This window comes from Sturnus vulgaris, chromosome Z (genome assembly GCF_052056855.1).
Source record: "Sturnus vulgaris isolate bStuVul1 chromosome Z, bStuVul1.hap1, whole genome shotgun sequence".
Classification (NCBI taxonomy): domain Eukaryota; kingdom Metazoa; phylum Chordata; class Aves; order Passeriformes; family Sturnidae; genus Sturnus; species Sturnus vulgaris.
The window spans coordinates 59,330,482-59,350,149 of record NC_142283.1 but is presented as its reverse complement, the minus strand read 5'-3'; the positions used below and the strand labels follow the sequence as shown (position 1 = coordinate 59,350,149).

The following is a 19,668-nucleotide window of genomic DNA, read 5'->3' as shown; positions in this document are numbered from 1 at the left end:
CATGTTTGGTGAGCCTCATAAATACTAATCCTCGTATTTCCTTAGGGATGTAGGTAATCTCTTTTAGAATTTAGAAATGTTAGGTCACTTGAGAAAGTGTGTAATGCAAGTATCATGACAGGAATCCAGAAATCCCTCTACGCTGTTTTTTTTTATGCTTCATTGTATTCTATAATTATTTGAACATAATGCTAGCGTTTTATATTTTTATGCAGGTCATGACGTAAATGGTAGATTACATTTTTCAAATTAAATATCTCTGAGCCACAAAAATTTTAACAGAGCACAGGTTGTTTGAGTTGCTGCTCAGTTCTCTTTACCTTCAACACAGCATCCTTACAGTGATGCAGATGGGATTTGGGAGTTTCACATAAAAGGCCACCACAACAGGACATAGCTTCAATAATTCATAAGTTCCATACAATCAGTTAAAATTTGTTTCCTGGAAAATGAAGATTGTGATTTTTGTTTTCCTTATTTTCCCATTGGAAGTGAAAGTTTAACATTGCCTTTTGCTATCTCTCTTTTTGTGATGTTTAACATTGTAGGCTGTAATATTAAGTTTGTTCTTATTTAGAATAGCTTCAATGTTTTTATTCTGTAGTTGTCTAAGAAACTAGTAACTGGATAAATGATTCACCTAGCTGATATGCACTGGGATTTTTTGCAGCCTTCAGTGATTCTGGGTTTAACTCAATTGTTTCTGTGGTGTGGTGGGTGTTTTTGAAAAGAAATAGTATGTTGTAAAAAAGAAGGTTTGAAGGAAGAAGGAATGCTTCAAATGCCTGTTTTTGTTGAAATTAAGTAGAGTATGTATTTTGAAAGGTAAGAAACTGAATATGATATTCTGGTAAAAATCTTTCCTTTGGAATCAAACATTGCTATAATAAAACTGACATTAGAAGAAAAAATACAAAATATAGGAGTTCATAGGATTTAACTATTTGAATTACGATAGGTGAGCTTCACTGTGTACAGCACAGCTCTACACCTTGTTGACATGAAGGCAGGAAGTTAGAGTGTCTCAGGGCTCACCCATTTCTCAAGATCAGTATTCTGTTTGTTCTTCCAAGGTTAAGGTCAAGGCTATTCTTCAAATGTTTGTATTTTAATACAATAAGAGAAAGACTCAGAGTTTTGTAGGAAACTCATTATTGTCATAAAACAGCAAAAGGTCATAAAATGTCTTTCCTCAGTGAAGTAGCAAAGCCCCTTATTTCTTAGGTAATTCATTGTCACAGTGTAGGTTGGAGGAGCCCTTGACATTTCCAGAATTTCCTTATTGAGGTGAAATAATTGCTCTACACATCACGGTTCAAAAAAAGAGAATCAATAAAAAGTACATATATGCAAAGGCCTTGTAAGCTCACAGAGCTATCTGCATTTCAAAGTGGCTGTACCGAGATTGTTCTTTCTTCTGGCATATTTAATGAACTCTCACATTAATAAAGGCATCAGAGCTGCAAATACTTGTTCAGCTTCAGAAATGTACCTTATAAATGAGATAAGCCAATATAAAAGTTCTATTTCTAAAACTGAAATAGAAAAAATCGCTTTCTACTGTCTATGAGCTATCTTCCAGAAAACACTGTAGAATGTGTATTTTATTTACTATAAACATGAAAGAAAAATTGTTGGCTTTAGAAGAATGAACAGAAGAGCAAAAATGAATTGACTATCTGGATGAAGACATAAAAGTGTAGATGGAAGAAGGTGCCTTGTGTGACTTAAAGACTTTTCAAAAAATGTGTGAGACTTTCTTTCTGGTAAGGAGAGTCGTCTGTCTGCTGCAGTGTAGACAATCACCTAAACCAGCAATCCCCTGACTGCAGCAGGCCTAGAAACAGCCAAGAAGAACTTCTTCAGCTCTCACATTAATACTGGGGGGTTTTTTACGTAATTAAACAGTGCTATTCAAAGCTACCTTGTAATTTTGAGCTTTGATTTCTATGAGTTTTTTTGTCTTTGGTGCTTAATAAAAAGGTAAAAGTCTAAGAAGTACTAAATAATATTATGATTAAAGGTTTGTTAATGTACGAGCAATGTCTACACAAAAACAGTCTGTTCCCAAACAAGACACTCTTATATATACTTTCTTTAAAACAGTCTAAATGACCTGCTAAGTCTTTGATATTTAACTTTGCCACTATGTTTATGAAGACTCTAAAATATATATATATTCTGAAACATTCAGTAAACTCTAAATTTTGGCTTTATTGTGGATGATGGTGACTGTGAACATTAAGATAAATATCCATAACATTCTTTTCCTGCCTGTTTCTCCATTTCTTCCCATTTCTCCATCTCTTCCCAAGATTTTGCTCATGTAAGAGTTAATTCCGAGACAGTGCAATGAAGTTGGTTCAAATCATGTGTCCTATGAAAGAATATATCCCAAGAAAGAGCAGTCTATAGATTTGTAATATTATCCATTATAATAATGAAATTAAAAACCATTGCTGCATATTTGGGAAAGTTACTCTAATTTCATTTTTGTAGTTCATTGACAGAGATTTGCTCAAGTTCAGCAGTTATCAATAAAGGCCTTAAGATAATTTGCAGAGTATCAAATGGATCATAGTGAGACTGGCATTTTTAACCAGAGCTGATTAGACTTCACTGAGCTGTCTGCTGGAGGGGAGCTGAATTCAAGGGCTGAATGAGTTGCTGGAGGAATATGAATTGTATTCACGCCAAGATAACAGTATGCTCTTTGCCAAAGCAATAGGGAGAAATTCTTAAAACTCCTTCTGGAGTTTACTCTGTCTTGTACATTTCTTGATGAAAACTAAGTGACAGGCTGTTCCACAGAATCAAGTCTAGCAAAAGGTAATTCTTGTCATGAAGTTTCTGTTGTATAAAATGCTAACAATAAACTTGCAGTATAGCATCAACAGATTTTAGTTCATCCAAGTGAAACACAGTGCAAAGTTTTCTGTTTATGGACAAGTGAAAATTTTGTTTGGGGAATCCTTTTCTACTTGTATTGAAGACTTTTTCTGCAGCTATAGACGAGAGAAAGTTATAAATAGAGAGTTATAAATCTATGGAGAACAACCATGTGTTTCCATGCTGTTAACAAACAAATGTGGAATTTTAAAGTACCTTATGTTTATAAATAAAAGATATATGAAGTCCAAGTGTATCTTATAACTGTAAAATTATTAACTGTAACAGTTTTACCTTTAGCTTTTTTATTTCTCAATAAAATTTTCTTTGAAAATACAGTCTTATCTTGCAGGTTGATTCATCTGAGTGGCTTAGGATTTTAGGGATTTTAGTAATAAATCATATAACTACAATAGAGACAGTCCAGTTTTTCAGTGTGTGTAAGAGACTTAATATTCATAAGTGGAAACTAAAAATGTAGTACTTGTATTGCTCTTGATACTGTAAAAAATTTCAATCATGTTCAATATATTGTTTCCTGAAATTTAGAAGGAAAAAAAATCTCATATTCAAGTAAAGCATGTTGGTGCTTAATCAAAAACATAAAGCAATTTAAACAGAATGAAAATCCATTGGCATTTCTGACACAGTCTGCAGATCCATACTACTTTTATTCTGTGTGCAGATGAAAAGTCTAGATGGTACCATTTTTTAATTGCTGAAGTGGTCTCCACTAGAAATGGTGTATTCTGAAAGCTATTTTTCTGTTCTTATGTTCCCTCATTAAACTTTCCTGTAACCTTTTCTGTTTTCCCCAGATCCAGGTACTTAAAAACTGGGAAATACCAAAGGAAATCTGGACTTCTTTTTTCGTGTACAATTCTGGTTTTTATGGTGTAATGTAGAGACCTGGGATTTAATGTATTTGTAGACTGTCTGCAAGTCAAACTATAGGCCAGACCACTTGCAAATGAAAAACATGCTGTGCCTACAGAATATTTTGCATCTTGAATGCTAGAAGAGCACGTAAATCATTGAAGTAAGATTTAAAGGATAGTAGAACGTTGAGAATTTATTATAAATGGTGTGCCCACTAACTTTCCTTACTTTCTTATATAAATTGAAAGTTTTATGTACAAATTTGGTGGAAATCAACCCAAACCCGTCTGGACATCCCATCAATTATTTCTGTGTTGTCATTCAAGATACTTGTATGCATTACATGATATGAAATGTAAAGTACAGACTTTCACCACCACGTTGGGGCAAAATCTCTCCTGGAAGATGGCAGGTCATGGTTCAAAACTGTAACAAACAGAGTAACTCAGTTGGTTAGTGCTTTTGGTGTGGCCTGAGAATTTCCTCAGGGAGGAAACTATTGGACAGTTGGAAAAATGCTGTTGGAGGAAAGTTCAGAAGATGTGGTTGTGGGAAGCAGTGCTGACCACAAAGAAGAGTTACTGGGTGGCTTCCTGAGCTTTACTGCAGTGAAGTTATGGTTCATTTCTTGACTTTGTGTTCCTGTGTGTGGCTTCATGCTCCTATAAAGGATCAAGTGTTTGGTTACCCGTTTCCTAAAGTCTGCCTTCATTCTGCTGTTTCGATGCTGCAGGAAAATATGTTTAAGTAAACACTTTTTCAGTTTTCTAGAACTTCAGAGCATTGTGACACGGGTTTTGGAGCAGGGAAAATTACTCTGGAGTTCATTTTCATCTGCTCATCCGTAAGGCTCTGGTTTTGGTATAAGTTGTGGCATTGTGTGTTCTTATTTTCTTAAACTCCTTCTTGTGAGAATTGGTAAATTATATATTGACACTTTTGTTTTGATTTCAGAATCACTTTTATTTGAGGAGTTGATTAAAGCTTATGTGTTGCCAGAAGTGATTGCTGTAAATGCAAATGTGGAAGCCTTTCATATGACGGTTTTGTGGAAAACACATTGTGCCTACTGAACTGTATGGATAAAGGGGAATTTAGCTTCATTTATTTGATTAAGAGGAGTTGGTAGGGTGTAAATTCCTTGTTTGTTACTGCTGATGCTGAACCAGAGCCCACTGGAATTAATGGAAATGTTCTCATTTGTTTCAGGGTAGATTTTTTCAAGCTCTAACAGACTTCCTGCTGTTCCACAGATGAGCATTAGTAAAGCACAGGAAGCCTGCCAATCATGCAGGATTTGAGTGTGTGCATGTGGTGAGGTTTCTAGGAGGCTGAAGACTGCTGTCATGAGGCTAATTTTTATGTGGAATTTCATAATATTTAAGAAGGCTTTTGATTTTTTTTTTTACCTACACTTTGCTATTGTTGCACAAAAATGGGGAAGATGATTACAAGGAGTTTGCATTGTCTATGTTTAGGAAAGTAATCACTTGTGATTTTTTTAACTGCTTGGGTTTTCTATTTTTTCTGGGCAGAATGTAAATAAAACTTTTAAATCTTGATAATAGCATCAAATACCCTAGCTAAGAAAAGAAACTTCTATTTTAATGGAAGCAGTAGGAGAATGATTCAATTACCTTTTTTTTTGACAATACATACAAGATGATGAATACAATAGGAATTTACTGGATTAGTAAAATAGTATGTTGATTTTAAACTTGATAATGAAAATACTAGGAAATACTGTCTATTTGGGTTTCATATGTAAGTGGGTTTTGGTTTGCCAGTCTCAGACTTCTGTCTGGGGATCTCCTCTGTGGTTTTTATAGACTACTAATCAGATCAGAAGAGGCAAGGAGGCATATACATCGCCTTACTCTGAAAATAATACTCATTACTGCTTGTTGGTTTCAAGTCCTAGTGGAAGTAGTGTGCATGGTTTGGTTCAACTATTAAGTAGGATTCTACTCTGCAACATATATGGAGTTGTTCACTTCTAATAAAAAATATTTTTACAAAATAAGGAAACTTTTTTTAATGTCTAAGAGTATAATCTCAGCAGAAATCTAATTTATCCCCTTGAGACTTATCATTGCCAGTACCTTTTGAAAGCCTGTTTGTTAAGAGTGAGAATCTTCACTGAGTTGACAGCAAGAATGAACAAGATTGAATTATTTTAAATTATTTACAATATCTTTTTTTGAACAGTGCTACTTCATTCCCTAAAGCTGTGTGTTGCAATCTTGTAATGGCTGTGACCCTTGCTCTGAGGCCATGTCTGACAGAAACCCATGATGGGTTCTTCTTGTCACAGCTGTAGCTCTGTGTGTGTTCCTTCAGCCTCTGTTAGCAGAGATAAGTCTGGAAACATGAGCACTCGCAGTCATCCACCCAAGAACCTCTGAATACAAGCAGGACTTGCGAGTTATGCAGGAGAAGGGCAGGGCTTCCTCCGCTGGTTAAATGAACCCTCTAGCGACCACGGCGACCTGGAGTGGGCAACCAGGGGCGTGGCAATGGGCGTGGCCGTGTGGGGCGTGGCCATTTGGGGCGTGGCCACGGGGGGCGTGTCATGTCTCTGGGAGTATGGCGCATCTCCGGGGGTGTGGCACAGCAGTTTGCATGCCAGTTTGCGCAGGCAGGGCGAGTAGGCAGGGTTTCAGGTTTTTTCCTGCTGGTAAGGTTTGCAGCTGGGTTGTCTGGAAGGCAGGGGAGCCGGGGGCTGTGGTGGGACAGCAGAGCTGTGATATAGTCACCATCACAGAAACAGGGTGGGACAACTCACACAGTGGAGTGCTGCACTGGATGGCTGCAAGCTCTTCAGGACAGACAGGAAAGGGAGAAGAGGTGCAGGGGTGGCCCTTTGTATTAGGGAGGCTTTTGATGCCATGGGTATTGAAACCAATGGTGATGAAGCTGAATCCTGTGAGTAAGGATTAAGGGGAAGGCCAACAAGGCTGACATCCTGCTGGGAGTCTGTTATCCTCCACCCAGCCAGGGAGAAGAGAAGGACAACTTATTCTACAAGCAGCTGGAGAATGTTTCAGGGTCATCAGCCCTCGGTCTTGTAGGCAACTTCAAACTACCAGACACCTTCTGGGAATTTAATACAGCAGAAAGGCAGTCCAGGAAGTTTTTACATTGTGTGGAGGACAACTTTTTATCTCAGCTGGTGAGTGAGCCCACCAGGGGAGGGACTATGTTAGATCTGTTGTTAGCAAATAGTAATGGGCTGGTGGGAAATGTGGTGGCTGGAGGTCACTTGGGGCACAGTGATCATGAAATTACAGAGTTCTCAGTATTTGGTGAAATCAGGAGGAACATCAGTAAGACTTTTACACTGGACTTCCAGAGGGTAGATTTTGGCCTATTTAGGAGGCTTACTCAGAGAGTTCCTTGGGAAGCAGGCCTTAAAAACAAAGGAGTTCAGGAAATATAGGCTTCTAAACAGAAGTCTTGAGGGCACAGGAACAGACTGTCCCTGTGTGCTGAAAGATGAGCTAATGAGGCAAACGTCCAGCCTGGATGGGCAATGAGGCTTTGAAGGAACTTAGGGATAAAAAGATGATCTATCATCTTTGGAAGGAGGGTCAGGTCTCTCAGGAAGCATTTAAGGGGGTTTCTAGGGCATGTGGGAAAAAATTATGGAGGCTAAAGCTCAGTTCAAACTTAAAATGGTGACTTCTGTAAAGGATAATTAAAAATGTTTTTACAAATGTATTTATAATAAAAGGAAGGGTAAGACCAGTCTTTGTTCTCTATTGGATGAGGGAGGGAACTTAGTAACTGTGGATGAGGAGAAGTTGGAAGTGCTTAAGACCTTCTTTGCCTCTTTAGTGGTTAGTCTTTAGTGGGAAGATGGCTTGTCCTCAGGATAACTGTTCTCCTGGTTGGCAGATGGTGTCATGGAGCAGAATGGTCCCCCTGTTGTCCAGGAGGAGGCAGTCACAGAACTGCTGAGCAGCTTAGATGTTCATAAATCTATGGGACCAGATGGGATCCACCCCAGGGTCATGAGGGAGCTGGCAGATGAGCTTTCAAAGCTCTCCATCATTTGCCAACAGTCCTGGCTCACTGGGGAGGTTCCAGATGACTGGAAGCTGGCCAATGTGACTCCCATTCACTAAAAGGGAAGGAAGGAGGATCCTGGTAGTGATAGGCCAGTTAGCCTGACCTCAGTATCCAGTAAGGTAATGGAACAGTTTATACTGAGTGTCATCACAGAGCCCTTACAGGATGGCCGGGGTATCAGACCCAGCCAGCAGGGGTTTAGGAGGGCAGGTCGTGTTTGACCAACCTGGTCTCCTTTTGTGACCAGGTGACCCACCTGGTGGGTGTGGGGAAGGGCTTGGAGTGTGGTCTGTTTGGACTCCAGCAAGGCCTTTGGCACTGTCTCCCACAGCACACTCCTGGAAAAGCTGCAGCTCAGAGCTTGGACAGGAGCACTCTGTGCTGGGGTAAGACCTGGCTGGATGGCCAGGCCCAGAGGGTAATGGTGAAAGGTGCTGCATCCAGCTGGGAATCATCACTGGTGGTGTCCCTTAGGGGTCTGTGCTGGGGCCAGTCCTGTTTAGGATCTGCACTGATGATCTGGATGAGGGGATTGAGTCCACCATCAGTAAATTTGCAGGTGACACCAAGCTGGGAACAGGTGTCAATCTGTTGGAAAGTAGGAGGGCTCTGCAGAGAGACCTGGAATGGTTGGATCATGGGCAGACTCCAATGGGATAAAATTTAATAAATCCAAGTGCCAAGTCCTGCATTTTGACCACAATAACCTCCTGGAGCATTACAGGCTGGGGCTGGTGTGGCTGGACAGTGTCCAGGCAGAAAGGGACCTGGGGGTGCTGGTCAACAGCTGACTGAACACGAGCCAGCAGTGTGCCCAGGTGGCCAAGAAGGCCAATGGCCCCTGGCCTGGATCAGGAATAGTGTGGCCAGCAGGAGCAGGGAAGTCATTCTTCTCCTGTACTTTGGGAACGTGTGAGGTCACACCTTGAGTGCTGTGTCCAGTTCTGGGCCCCTTAGTTTAGGAAGGACCTTGAGATGCTTGAGAATCCAGAGGAGGCATCAAGGCAGGTGAGGGGCTTGGAACACAAGCCCTGTGAGGAACAACTGAGGGAGTTGGGGTTGTTTATCCTGGAGAAAAGGAAATTCGGGGGTGATCTTATCCTCTCTACAACTCCCTGAAAGGTAGTTGCAGTCAGGTGGGGTTGGTCTCTTTCACCAGGCAGCAACTGACAGAATGAGAGGACACAGTCTTAAACTGTGCCAAAGGAAACGTAGGTTGGATATTAGGAGAAAGTTTTAATGGAAAGAGTGATAAAGTACTGGAATGGTCTGCCTGGGGAGGTGGTGGAGTCACCATCTCTGGACGTGTTTAAAAAAAGATTGGATGTGGCACTTGGTGCCATGGTTTATTTAAGGTGTTAGGGCATGGGTTGGACTCGATGATCCTGAAGGTCTCTTTCAGTGGCTTTGTTGCATTGGTGTCTGAGTGACAATTGTGATTACTGATAAAATGCACTATCTTTTATCACCTTTATAACTTGGGGTTAAGGATGGCAGCTCAGAGAGTTGTCCTAGTTGTTGTGATAGCTGAGGTGTGATTAAAAGATTTTAAGTAGTAATAGAATACCATGGAGATTTTCTATGAAGCATCTCTGGTGTGGTTCAAAAAAGAAAACGCCACTCCATTTTGTTCGGAAAACATAGTGTAGTCCCTTTGGACCATGGCCATTCCTAGCCAAAGCAGACAATGAAGTAGAGAATTTCTCTCTCACTCTGTGTTTCAGCATGTTTGAGCTTTTCTCAGTGTGGCTACACGGTGTGCAGTAGTGCCACTCTGCATTGTAGGTGATGTCTAGTTAGGTCAGGCAGAGGCTGTAGTCACCCTGAAAAATATTAAAAACTACCTAGGTCATGGGATTTCACTCAATATACTTCATGAGATGTGTTTAGTTAGTTCAAAGTACTCAAAGTATTTTGCCTGCATGTCTAAATGGTATGTCCCCTGTCATTTAAAACAATGACGTTTTGATTATATGATTGCGTTTGGCCAATGTCACACAGGATGGGAGGGAACGAAAACACCCTGGTCCCTGGAGTGCCACAGAAAGTGCACATTTAATTAAGTAGAATATACACCTAGCAGAGAAATTTTATTCACAAGGGATTGCATACCACCTAACCTCACAACTGGTTTATGAACCTTCTCAGTCTTGTTTTTGAGATGGGAAGATCAAAACTACAGTTTTCCAGTTGCAGGGGCCTTTTTGCTTTGTTAAAAAGTCCTTTTCTAACAACTACTTTCACTCAATTCTCTTTTTGTACAATGCTGACATAATTCTGAAAAAATGTCAGCTCACTCTATAGTGATTCCAGGGCTTCACTCTTGGTTATGAGTGTCACAAAGGCCGTAATTTGAATATGTTTATATGAATTCCAGATTATTTTTTCACACATGCATCATTTTACCTGCATCTATGTTAAATACCATTGATTTACTATTTAATGCCTACTATCCAGCCTCATACAGGCCTTCTGTCATTCTTTGCAGCTAGCTTTAGATAACTTGTCATCATTCACATACTCTGTCATCTCACTGTTCATTCCCTTTTCCAGGTCATTTGGAATATGTTCAATGATACAGATCCCAGCACAAATTCCTTTAGGAATCCAGTGGTGGCCCCTCCAGTGTGAGATCAAAACTGGTTTTGTTTCCGATTTTTTAGGTGCTTTTCTGTCCATATGAGGATTTTTCCCTCTTTTCCTATTGTTGCTTAGTTTCTTGACCTACCATGGCCATGTGGCATGAAAAGTAAACTTTTGCTCCCGTTATCTGTTATTTAAGTACTGGAGTGTAGTAACCAAAGAAGTTATAGGGGGTGTTGTATAGACAGACTAAATTTATACTGAAATACAAGTCTTGAGAACTACAGCGAAAAATTTTAGTTAATGAGAAAATATTTAGGGAATCTCTTTGCACAGTATGCACTAGAAACTGCAAGGTTTCAAACTATTGAGACATCCAGCATAGAATACGTCCACACACTTGTGTAACAGGAAATGCTGGTGATATTCCTACTTGGGCTGAACGCTCTTGAATCTGCTCTACACCTGCAAAGCAGTAGCACTTGTTTACTATTTGTTCCAATGTGTTTTTTGTTTGGACTGCAAAGAGTGTGAGCCATCTAAAATCTTGATTCACCCTGGGATTTGTGGCTTTTCTTAATACAGACTTTTCAGTCTTTTCTGTCAAGCAGGTTGCAATTAAGCTTGGAGCTTTGTGTGATTATATTTTCCTTGTCCTACAGCTGCTACATTATATTATCAGAAATAGAAGTTTAACTATAGAGAACGCTGCTATTTTTAATTTTTTCCTTTGGGAAATATACTCAAAAAGGTAAATAACTTCTAACAATCTTGTTTTGCAGATAAGAAACAATGGCCTCTGTTTTCCTTAAAGGACACTGATGCAGCTGCTTAAAAGAATGTTTTTGTTACTGTGTAGGATATTGGAAAATTGCATGGCCACTCTGATATTCACTTAGCTGTTCAGATTACTCTTTGGACAGGGCTCTGTTTCCCAAATAAATAACAAATTAGTGCTCCTTTATGCTTCTCCAAAGTTGTTCCTCAGTACCCAACCTTGCCTCCCCACATGCTTGTATTGTAGACCACAGTGTACAGAAATATAACATACTTCAAGCAACATCGTTTTGGGCGCTTTAAGTTTGTGGTCAGGACCTTGCTAAGTGGCATGTTAGAGAGAACTGTGTACTCTTTGATCTCTTACCAGCCAAGAAAACTTGTTCTCAACATCGGTCATTTTCATCATCTTAATCATACACTGAAGACAGAATATTTTATTTTTAGACATACTGTCTATTTATGTTGCCACACTTTAAAGTTTCTACCAATTGTTTGAGCTGGTCTCAGTGAATGAAAGAAGGAAAGCTAGAGGAATGAGAAGAGTAATTGATCTATGTTTATTAGATCTGCAAAAAAATTTAATATTAATAATATTAATATAGAATATGTATAGTCCTTCTTTGAAATAATGTGTGAAGGTTTACACTTCATTTAGTTTATCATGTTTCTTCTGACAGTTAAAAATTAGATAGCAATGTTTAAATGAGTATACTCTTATGAAACTAATTATATTTAATAAAATGTTTTCACAAATGTGTCTTTTAGATTAATTTAAAGAGCAAGCCTTTCTTTAAAAAGCAGGTTCAGATTGTACCTTTTATTTTCTTTAACTTGCGAATTTGCACCGTGTGGGTGTGGACCTTTTTTAACCCTTTTTTACAAATAACGGTCACGTAGTACTTGGAGTAAAGTACTTGCAAAGTAAAAAGCAAAGGATTTAAATGAATCATAGGAAATATTTGCAAAGAAGTTTACAGATCTGAATTTTCTAGCCATCCTACCAAGTGTTGCAGTGGCTTTTTGCTGTTGTTTGTGCTATTTTTGATTTTGGTTGCATTAGGAAAACTTTTTTCCTATTATTTGCTCTTGATTGAATATTAAAAATTTTATAGATTATCAGTGAAACTGCTGGAAACGTCATAAGACTTAGATAAACAAAGTGGATTTATAGTCTACGTACAGGAAGATGAGAGCTTCTGATAGGCATCTAAAACTGTAAAATGCAGTAAAACTGGATCAACCCTCTGTTTCTTCTCTTACCATGTAGCATTGCAGGCATCAAAGGTTCATGAAGTTGTTTTGGTTTGCAGCAGTAGTACAACAATTGAAAAGGTTTTGAGTTGTACAGAATTAAATGTAAATGGATTTTTCAGACATTTTTGTGCTTTTCATGGTAGTCAGATAAATTAGTATTTTTTAATTTTAGATAAGTTTCTGGTTGGTAACTAGGATTGCATGAGCCAAGGAACAGATGATTGATTCTTAAGCGTGCATTGATCAGCACAATAGAAATGTGAAAAAATTATGTTTCCTATTTTTCACCTCCAGAAATCATTGCCCAGTTGGATAGATAAACTAATGAGTTAAGCAGAAGGCTGCTGTAAGTGTATGCAAAAATATGTAGGAAGACAGTTTTTTTCTGGAAGAGCTAGGCTCCTAACATAAATGATGTTTTAAATCAGGAGTACACATGGGATACTGAATGGGATATTAGGTCAGAGAGATTTTTTTGAAAGGCAAGGAGGAATAAAACAGGGCTAAGCACATTGCAGCATTTTTTATGATCTTCCCTGTGCTTAGGAAGTGAAGTAAAAGAACAGATTGCTGGGCAAAGTAAGAAATTTGGGGTTATCTTTTCTGTTTTATGTTGAATCTTCTGTTAGTAACTGTGTCTTGGGACGCACTTCAGTATGGCAAAACCTGTCATCTTGTAACATTTCTGTAAATTGTAGGGGCTTTTCTAAAGTTTAAAATTGTATGACTAAAGAAGGAAATAATGTAGGTGTCAGATTCTGTTTTCAATATGAATCCATTATTTCAGTTACTGTCCTCTTGATTTACGTTCTGGTATAAGTGAAAAAACAGCCCTAAGGAAATGACTGACCTGTCTGTACACACTGATCTGTGCATTGGAAGTCATTGCTAGTAAAAATTTATGTTACCATTGCTTTATTCTACCTCTCCTTTAAAGAACAGCACTAGAAGTAAACTATGGATATGCTAGAAATCACGATATTCATGGTTTTGTGAAATCATAGTTAAACCTGAATCTGAATCATATGTACATAGAGAGAAGGGCCACCAAGGTGATGGGAGATCTCAAGTGCAAGACTTGGGATGAGTGGCTGAGGCCACTTGGTTTGCTCAGCTTGGGGAGGGCTGAGGGGTGACCTCAGGGCAGCCTACAACTTCCTCAAGGAGGAAAGCAGAGGGGCTGGTGCTGATCCCCTCTCTGTGACTGCTGCCAGGGCATGAGGAGATGGAATGACACTGCCTCAGGAGAAGTTCACACTGGGCATTACGAAAAGGTTCTTCACTGAAACAGGGTCCCCACGGAGCTCCATGCCTGTCAGAGCTCATGGAGCATGAGCTCATGACACTTTTGGTTATGTGGTTAAGTTTTAGGTAGTCCTTTGAGGAGCAGGGAGTTGGAATCTATGATGCACATATGTCCTTTCCTACTTGAGATATGCTGTGGTGCTCTGATTCTCTACTTAGTTTTTGTGGAAGTTTTGGCCCTTTCAGTTCAGTGCATATGAGGATTAATATAATAAAAGTCACATAAATCTACTTCAATAAGCTTTTTTTGTTAATTTTTTATTTGCCTCTCCTGAACTGGAAGTAATTTGGTCACACATCTTGTGAAAGACCACACCAAGAATCTGTCCAGTTCATTGTTCTGAGAGTAGCAGTTTTGTAGGACAGAGTACATGAGGCCAAGCAACATAAATAGACTTCTCTTGTGTGGCCCCCACAGCCTGCTTCTAATCTTTTGACTGTGATTTTGGATATAAGAATTCTTGAGGGATTCTTCTTCCACTTTATGAATCTTTTTATTACTCAACCTGCATAAACTTTTGGCACCCACAGCATTCCATGTAAAGGAATTCCAGATTTGAGTTTGGTTTGTAATAATGCCCTTGTTGGGAAAGACTTGTTGTTCCTTACTCAGTTTCCCATGGCCACACAATTTCTTAGACCTCTGTCCTTTCTCTTGTCAGTTGTCCATTTTAGAGCATCAAGAGTCCTATTTACTCAGTAATTTTTCACATGAAAGTTGTTCCATGGCGTTAATCTTCCTTGTCTCAGGTCTTTGTATCTTGCATGGATTTTCGGTGTCTGTTTTGTCAGATGGGAACCAAAACTGCACAGTAGTGAGACTGTGAGACATAAGAAGGACCTCAGTGGTGGCATAGTGTCCTGTTTGTTGCTAATTTTCGTATTGGGATTGCTTTTCTGGACAGCCTCTGGACAATACTTGTTCATTAAAACTTCACAAACACTTCCCTTAATAGCAGTAGTTCAGAGCACATTCAGTTGTGTATGTGGAGTGTTGGCTTTTCCTCACCACGTTCATTACCTTCCCTTTTGCTGTACTTAAATTTTTGCATTAGCAAGACTTAGTGCACTGAAAGATTGTTCACTTTTCATAAAAAGTCCAGGATATTCTCTGGTCAACAGTAGGATATTACTTGTGTACTTATCCAGTAGTAAATTTTCCAACATCCTGCCTGAAGAGTATGCTATGAATATTCAAATTATCAAAATGACAATTTGCATCCTAATTTGAAATAGGTATGTGTATAGAAACAATGTATGACAATAAAAGTAAAAGAACTAAGCTGAAGTTTCCATAAGGGGCAAAGGGCCAGACTTCTAAAGTATTTACTTTTGTGGGTGGTGAGAATTGGCCACCTCAATTCCTTTAAAATTTTGATCCTGAAAGTATTACAAAGGATTTATTGAACTATACTGTAAACTCCAAAATTACTTACCAAGGGCAGTATCTTCTGAGGGACCTAGCTTTTACTATAGAGATATAAAGGCTATTGAATATTAATTGGTGACCTAGAACTCCAACCAAAACTCTAAAATCTTTAGACAAATTCATTTCAGCATTAAATATTTTAAAATAAATACCTGAATGAAAGGTAATTTCTTTCTTAACGAATACAAATTTTATCATTTCCCAAAAGACTACTTAAAAAAGAAATATAGCTACTGGTGAGCCTCCAAAGTTGAGCTTCAGGAAATAGTGGCTTCTGTTTGACAATAATAAAATTCATGGGAAAGGCTGTGGGACTTGCTTTCAAGGTATAAACAAAGCCTTATTTCATTAGCCACTGATACACTGATCCAACAGCAAAAAAAGTAAAATGTTTAGCCTCTACACAAGCAAAAGCATCACATTTTTTATATGTAAGTCTATAAGGAGAGTATGCAGACCTATGAAGGCTGGCTTGATTATAGAGGTTAATAAAAGGCATCTGTCCTTTGCTGAATTAGTCCACAAGACTGTTGTTACTGTCAACGATAATGGAAAAAATAAATAAAAACACCCCCACAATACAGAACAATTGTAGAAAGAATATGCTTAAATGCAATTTTGAGTGCACATTTTGTCTTAAAAAGGGAACAAAACCAATATGACTTCTTCAGTCTATGAAATCAGAAAAGAGATACCTGTAAAATTCATATGGCAAGGGAGAAGACAGCCCAGGCATTTTGCATTTCACCTGCACCAGCAAAAGCTGAAGGCAGAGGTAGAAACTTACCAGCTGGGCTGAAGAGAAGGAGAAAGATGGGTAAATGCAGCAGGAAGAATATCTGAGTTTAAACTGCAAGTCATAGGATGTCAAGCAAAATCTTAATTTGTAATAGTTCTGTATCTGGTGCTTATGTAATGTAATAAACTGACAGTCCTGTAATCCTTGTAGAGAGCATTTGAACAAGCATCAGGTTGTTTTCCATGACCAATATGTCTGAGAGAAAGTTGACTTGTACTGTCTGGAAAATAATGTACTTCCCTGAATAATAGACAGTGCATTTATTTGGCACAAAACAAGTGCTTGCAATGGGTGAATCAACATGACTGACAGAGTTCTATTTATAACAGCTCAACATAAGGGAATTTATCCATTTCTCTTAAAGAAATTTTGCTGAAAGATAATATTTCACCAAATAACTTCAACTTCATGCTCTGGTAAAAGCATTTTTTCTAAGAGTCTAGTTTTGTTACATGGACCAAATCAGAGTGTTTGAAAACTATTTTATCTCCTCGAAGCTTATTTTAAGTCTCATACATGGCATTCTAAGGATATTTTGCAAAGTATATCTAAAAATGCAGTATTTCATACCATGTATTTGCAGTACTTTATCTTGTGTAATGTTATAGTTCCACATACTGTGCGTAGCTCAGCAAGCAGAAGCATATTCTTCATGCTAAACTTTAAAATTAGAAGTGCAGGTTCACATAATTTTATCTTTAGACCAAGCCTTGAAATTGTAAAAAGCATGAGTCTCTTTTTTTGACCTGCCAGATGTCTGTCATTGTGCTTAAGAAAGTAGATGACAAAGAGGAGTAGTCAAGGAGGAGTAGCAAAGCAAATGACAGAATAACACATAACACAATGATGTTGAAAAGTAAGCAGTATTAATCTTTAAAGTGTTTCATATTTTCTATGGACATCATGTGGTTGTGTGAGGATTTATCTTCCAGAAGATACTCTGCTGGGGTTACTTATGATGTTTTCCTTGTTTTCATAGGGGTTTGAGGTTTATTTTCTTTTTTAGATCAACTCCAGTGCTTCTTGATCTAAGAGGAGCTGAATCCTCCCCAGTCTGTGTATGCATACTCCAAACAAGTGGCCCCTTTTATATCCTTATTAATCTGGGAACATTATACAAGTCTGATGTAGACAGGGAATTTGGGTATGCACAGGCCTATTTATCAAAGAAAATAAAGTGTAAAGTCCAGTAAGAAAATGGAAACTTTGCAAGTCCTTAATAAAAAATAGAGAAATTGGGTTCTAGCATTTCCTTTCCCAACTTTCTGTTCTTCTTTCCATTAGATGTGTATTTGCTTCACTGTGTTGAGCAGAATTTACTCCTTTTAGAAATATCTGGTTCTGCTTCCTATTGACTCTTACATGATCATTGTACATCTCATGGATTCTCATGCAAAAATCTGTCAGTTGAGTCCTTCAGATTCCCTAAACTGATTGAAAACCATCTTTTTTGGAAAGAAGCTAGAAAATCAACTTTGGTTTCTCTCCATCTTCTAATGTGTCTTCTAGTCTGATTGAAGTTGCCTTCTGGTAGTCACTGGTAAACTGTTATCAGCTGATACAGTTAGTATAAAACTCCTAGATTTTATGTCTTGGACTCCTATTTTATTTATGAAAGCTGATATGGAAGTTGGTTTGGATGCTCCTGGGCTGTCCATCTGGCTCATTTCCTCCCTGTTGGTTTCAATAACAAAGTGGTCTCCTAATCATCGCTGGTCAATGCATTTTAATTCTCTTTCCTGAGCTCCCTCCTATAAGGAGTTTCAGGTTTCCTATTGAGCGGGAATGTGTTCATAGTTGACATTGCAGTTTTCAACAGTATCTGAATATGGGGCCACATCATACACAGCTTCTCCGAACACAGTATGAAGATACGCTGCAGAAGAAGCTTGACCAGGTGTGGATTTTTGTGAACACTGTCAGCTCAGCCCAGAGAGACAGCTCTGTTGCGCATACAGGTCAGAACTTGGGACACGTTCCCTGTAGTGACCTAAGAGAATTAACAGTAGTAGCTTTGACTCAGGAGATCTTTCGGTCCTATATTCCTACCTGGAAAAAGATACAGGCATTTGTATGACCGAATTTAGCAATTCTAGTCTTGAGCGTTCTTAATACCGGTATATGAGATACACATATAATATCCATGTACAAAATGAGTCCAGTTATCTGGACTCAGCTGTGACATTTTCCACTGGTAAGTTTTTAAAATGCAGTTCAAGTTCAGAGCTAAATACATCCATTGAATCATACCACAGATCTTTGCACATACAGCAAATTGTTTATCCAGTAGGGAAAAATAAATGGGTGATGCTGCTGTGTTTTCCAACAGAGTTCTGAAAATGACCTCATGAATATGTAATGTACCTAACTTAGTTTACTATTTGATTAAGGTCTTGGCATTGACAAGAGGACATCTTTATCACAGAGCAATTATTCTCCATGGGATGCACTTTTCAATATATCCATACATGCAGCAATAAGACATGGAAAATGGAAATTACTAACTGGATATCCAGGTAACAAAATAACTCCTTTTTGTACAGTGTATCCTATCTGCCACCCACCACAAACACAATTTAATTTTGTTTCATGTATTTGAATTTATTTTAGTAATTCTGCTAACTTCTTAGTTTCTTGACCACATGACTTCTAAAATCCAAACAATGTATTTTTTTCATTTTCCAAATATTTTGTCAGGAAATTACTTGAACTGTAGGGAAAAAAACTATCATAGATTATCTCAAATTGGAAGGGACCCATAAGGATCATATAATCCAAGAAGAAGGTCCACTAAATTATTTCATATGAAATAAAGTTACATGGAATTTTGACTCTCAGTGGTGCAGTGTTTTTTTTTGCATAAATGAGACTCCTGTTTAGGTAGCCCTGGACTAGACAGATTCCGGTGCAGGGTAGAGTTAAGGTGTGCAGCAACAGTCACTGTGTAGGGGCTTATCAAGAGACCTAGTGAATTAATCAATTACAGCAGAATTCTGTGTCTCCACACTGCTGCTCTGTATCTCAGAATTGACCCTTGGTTTGTTCCTGTTCCTGTAGGCTGCAGTCATTGGTTCCCTCCACCATCTTTGTTCAATGAGTCACAGATTCAGTCGTCTGATCCATCTACAAAGAGACTTTGGCTGTTTGATGTTGTTCATGATCCTGAAGAGAAATATGATGTGTCTGAAAAATACCCTAATGTGGTGGAAAAACTACTCTCACGGCTTCGGTATTATCACAAACATTCAGTGCCTGTATTCTACCCTGATGAGGATCCCAACTGTGATCCAGCAGCAACTGGGGCTTGGGGTCCTTGGGCATAGTGCACACAGCTTGGCATCCTGCAATAAACCTCTGTAGCAGAGTTTGGTTTGTGGACTTTGTATTTTATACTTTATTTAATGAGCTGTTGCTAATTGTAACCTTATTCTTTGAATAATTCAGAATTTCTTTTTCTTGATATGTTGGGAATCTTATTTCAGTCGTTTCCCACTCTCTCATTCCCAAAAATTGTATGTGAATTATTAGTAAATTTTGGTTTTTAAATATTTTTTTCTGGAATATACTTTTAGTGCACAAGATAAACATTGCCTCCTTCCTTGAAAGAAATTTAAAATTTAAAAGGAATTTAATTCCTTGTAAGGAATCATGGTAGCAGGGACATCCAAAATTAATCAAT

General features: G+C 38.3%; 1 protein-coding gene across 1 annotated transcript in view; it reads left to right on the top strand.

The window, feature by feature from the left end:
• ARSB (arylsulfatase B) overlaps nucleotides 1-19,353 on the top strand; it is a 64,812-nt gene extending 45,459 nt beyond the window's left edge. Inside the window, exons 7-8 of the mRNA XM_014881360.2 lie at nucleotides 18,380-18,505; nucleotides 19,047-19,353. Coding sequence (XP_014736846.2) covers nucleotides 18,380-18,505; nucleotides 19,047-19,312 — 392 coding nt within the window. The 3' untranslated portion in view covers nucleotides 19,313-19,353. The remainder of the gene's footprint in view (nucleotides 1-18,379; nucleotides 18,506-19,046) is intronic.
• Nucleotides 19,354-19,668: the final 315 nt, after the last annotated feature.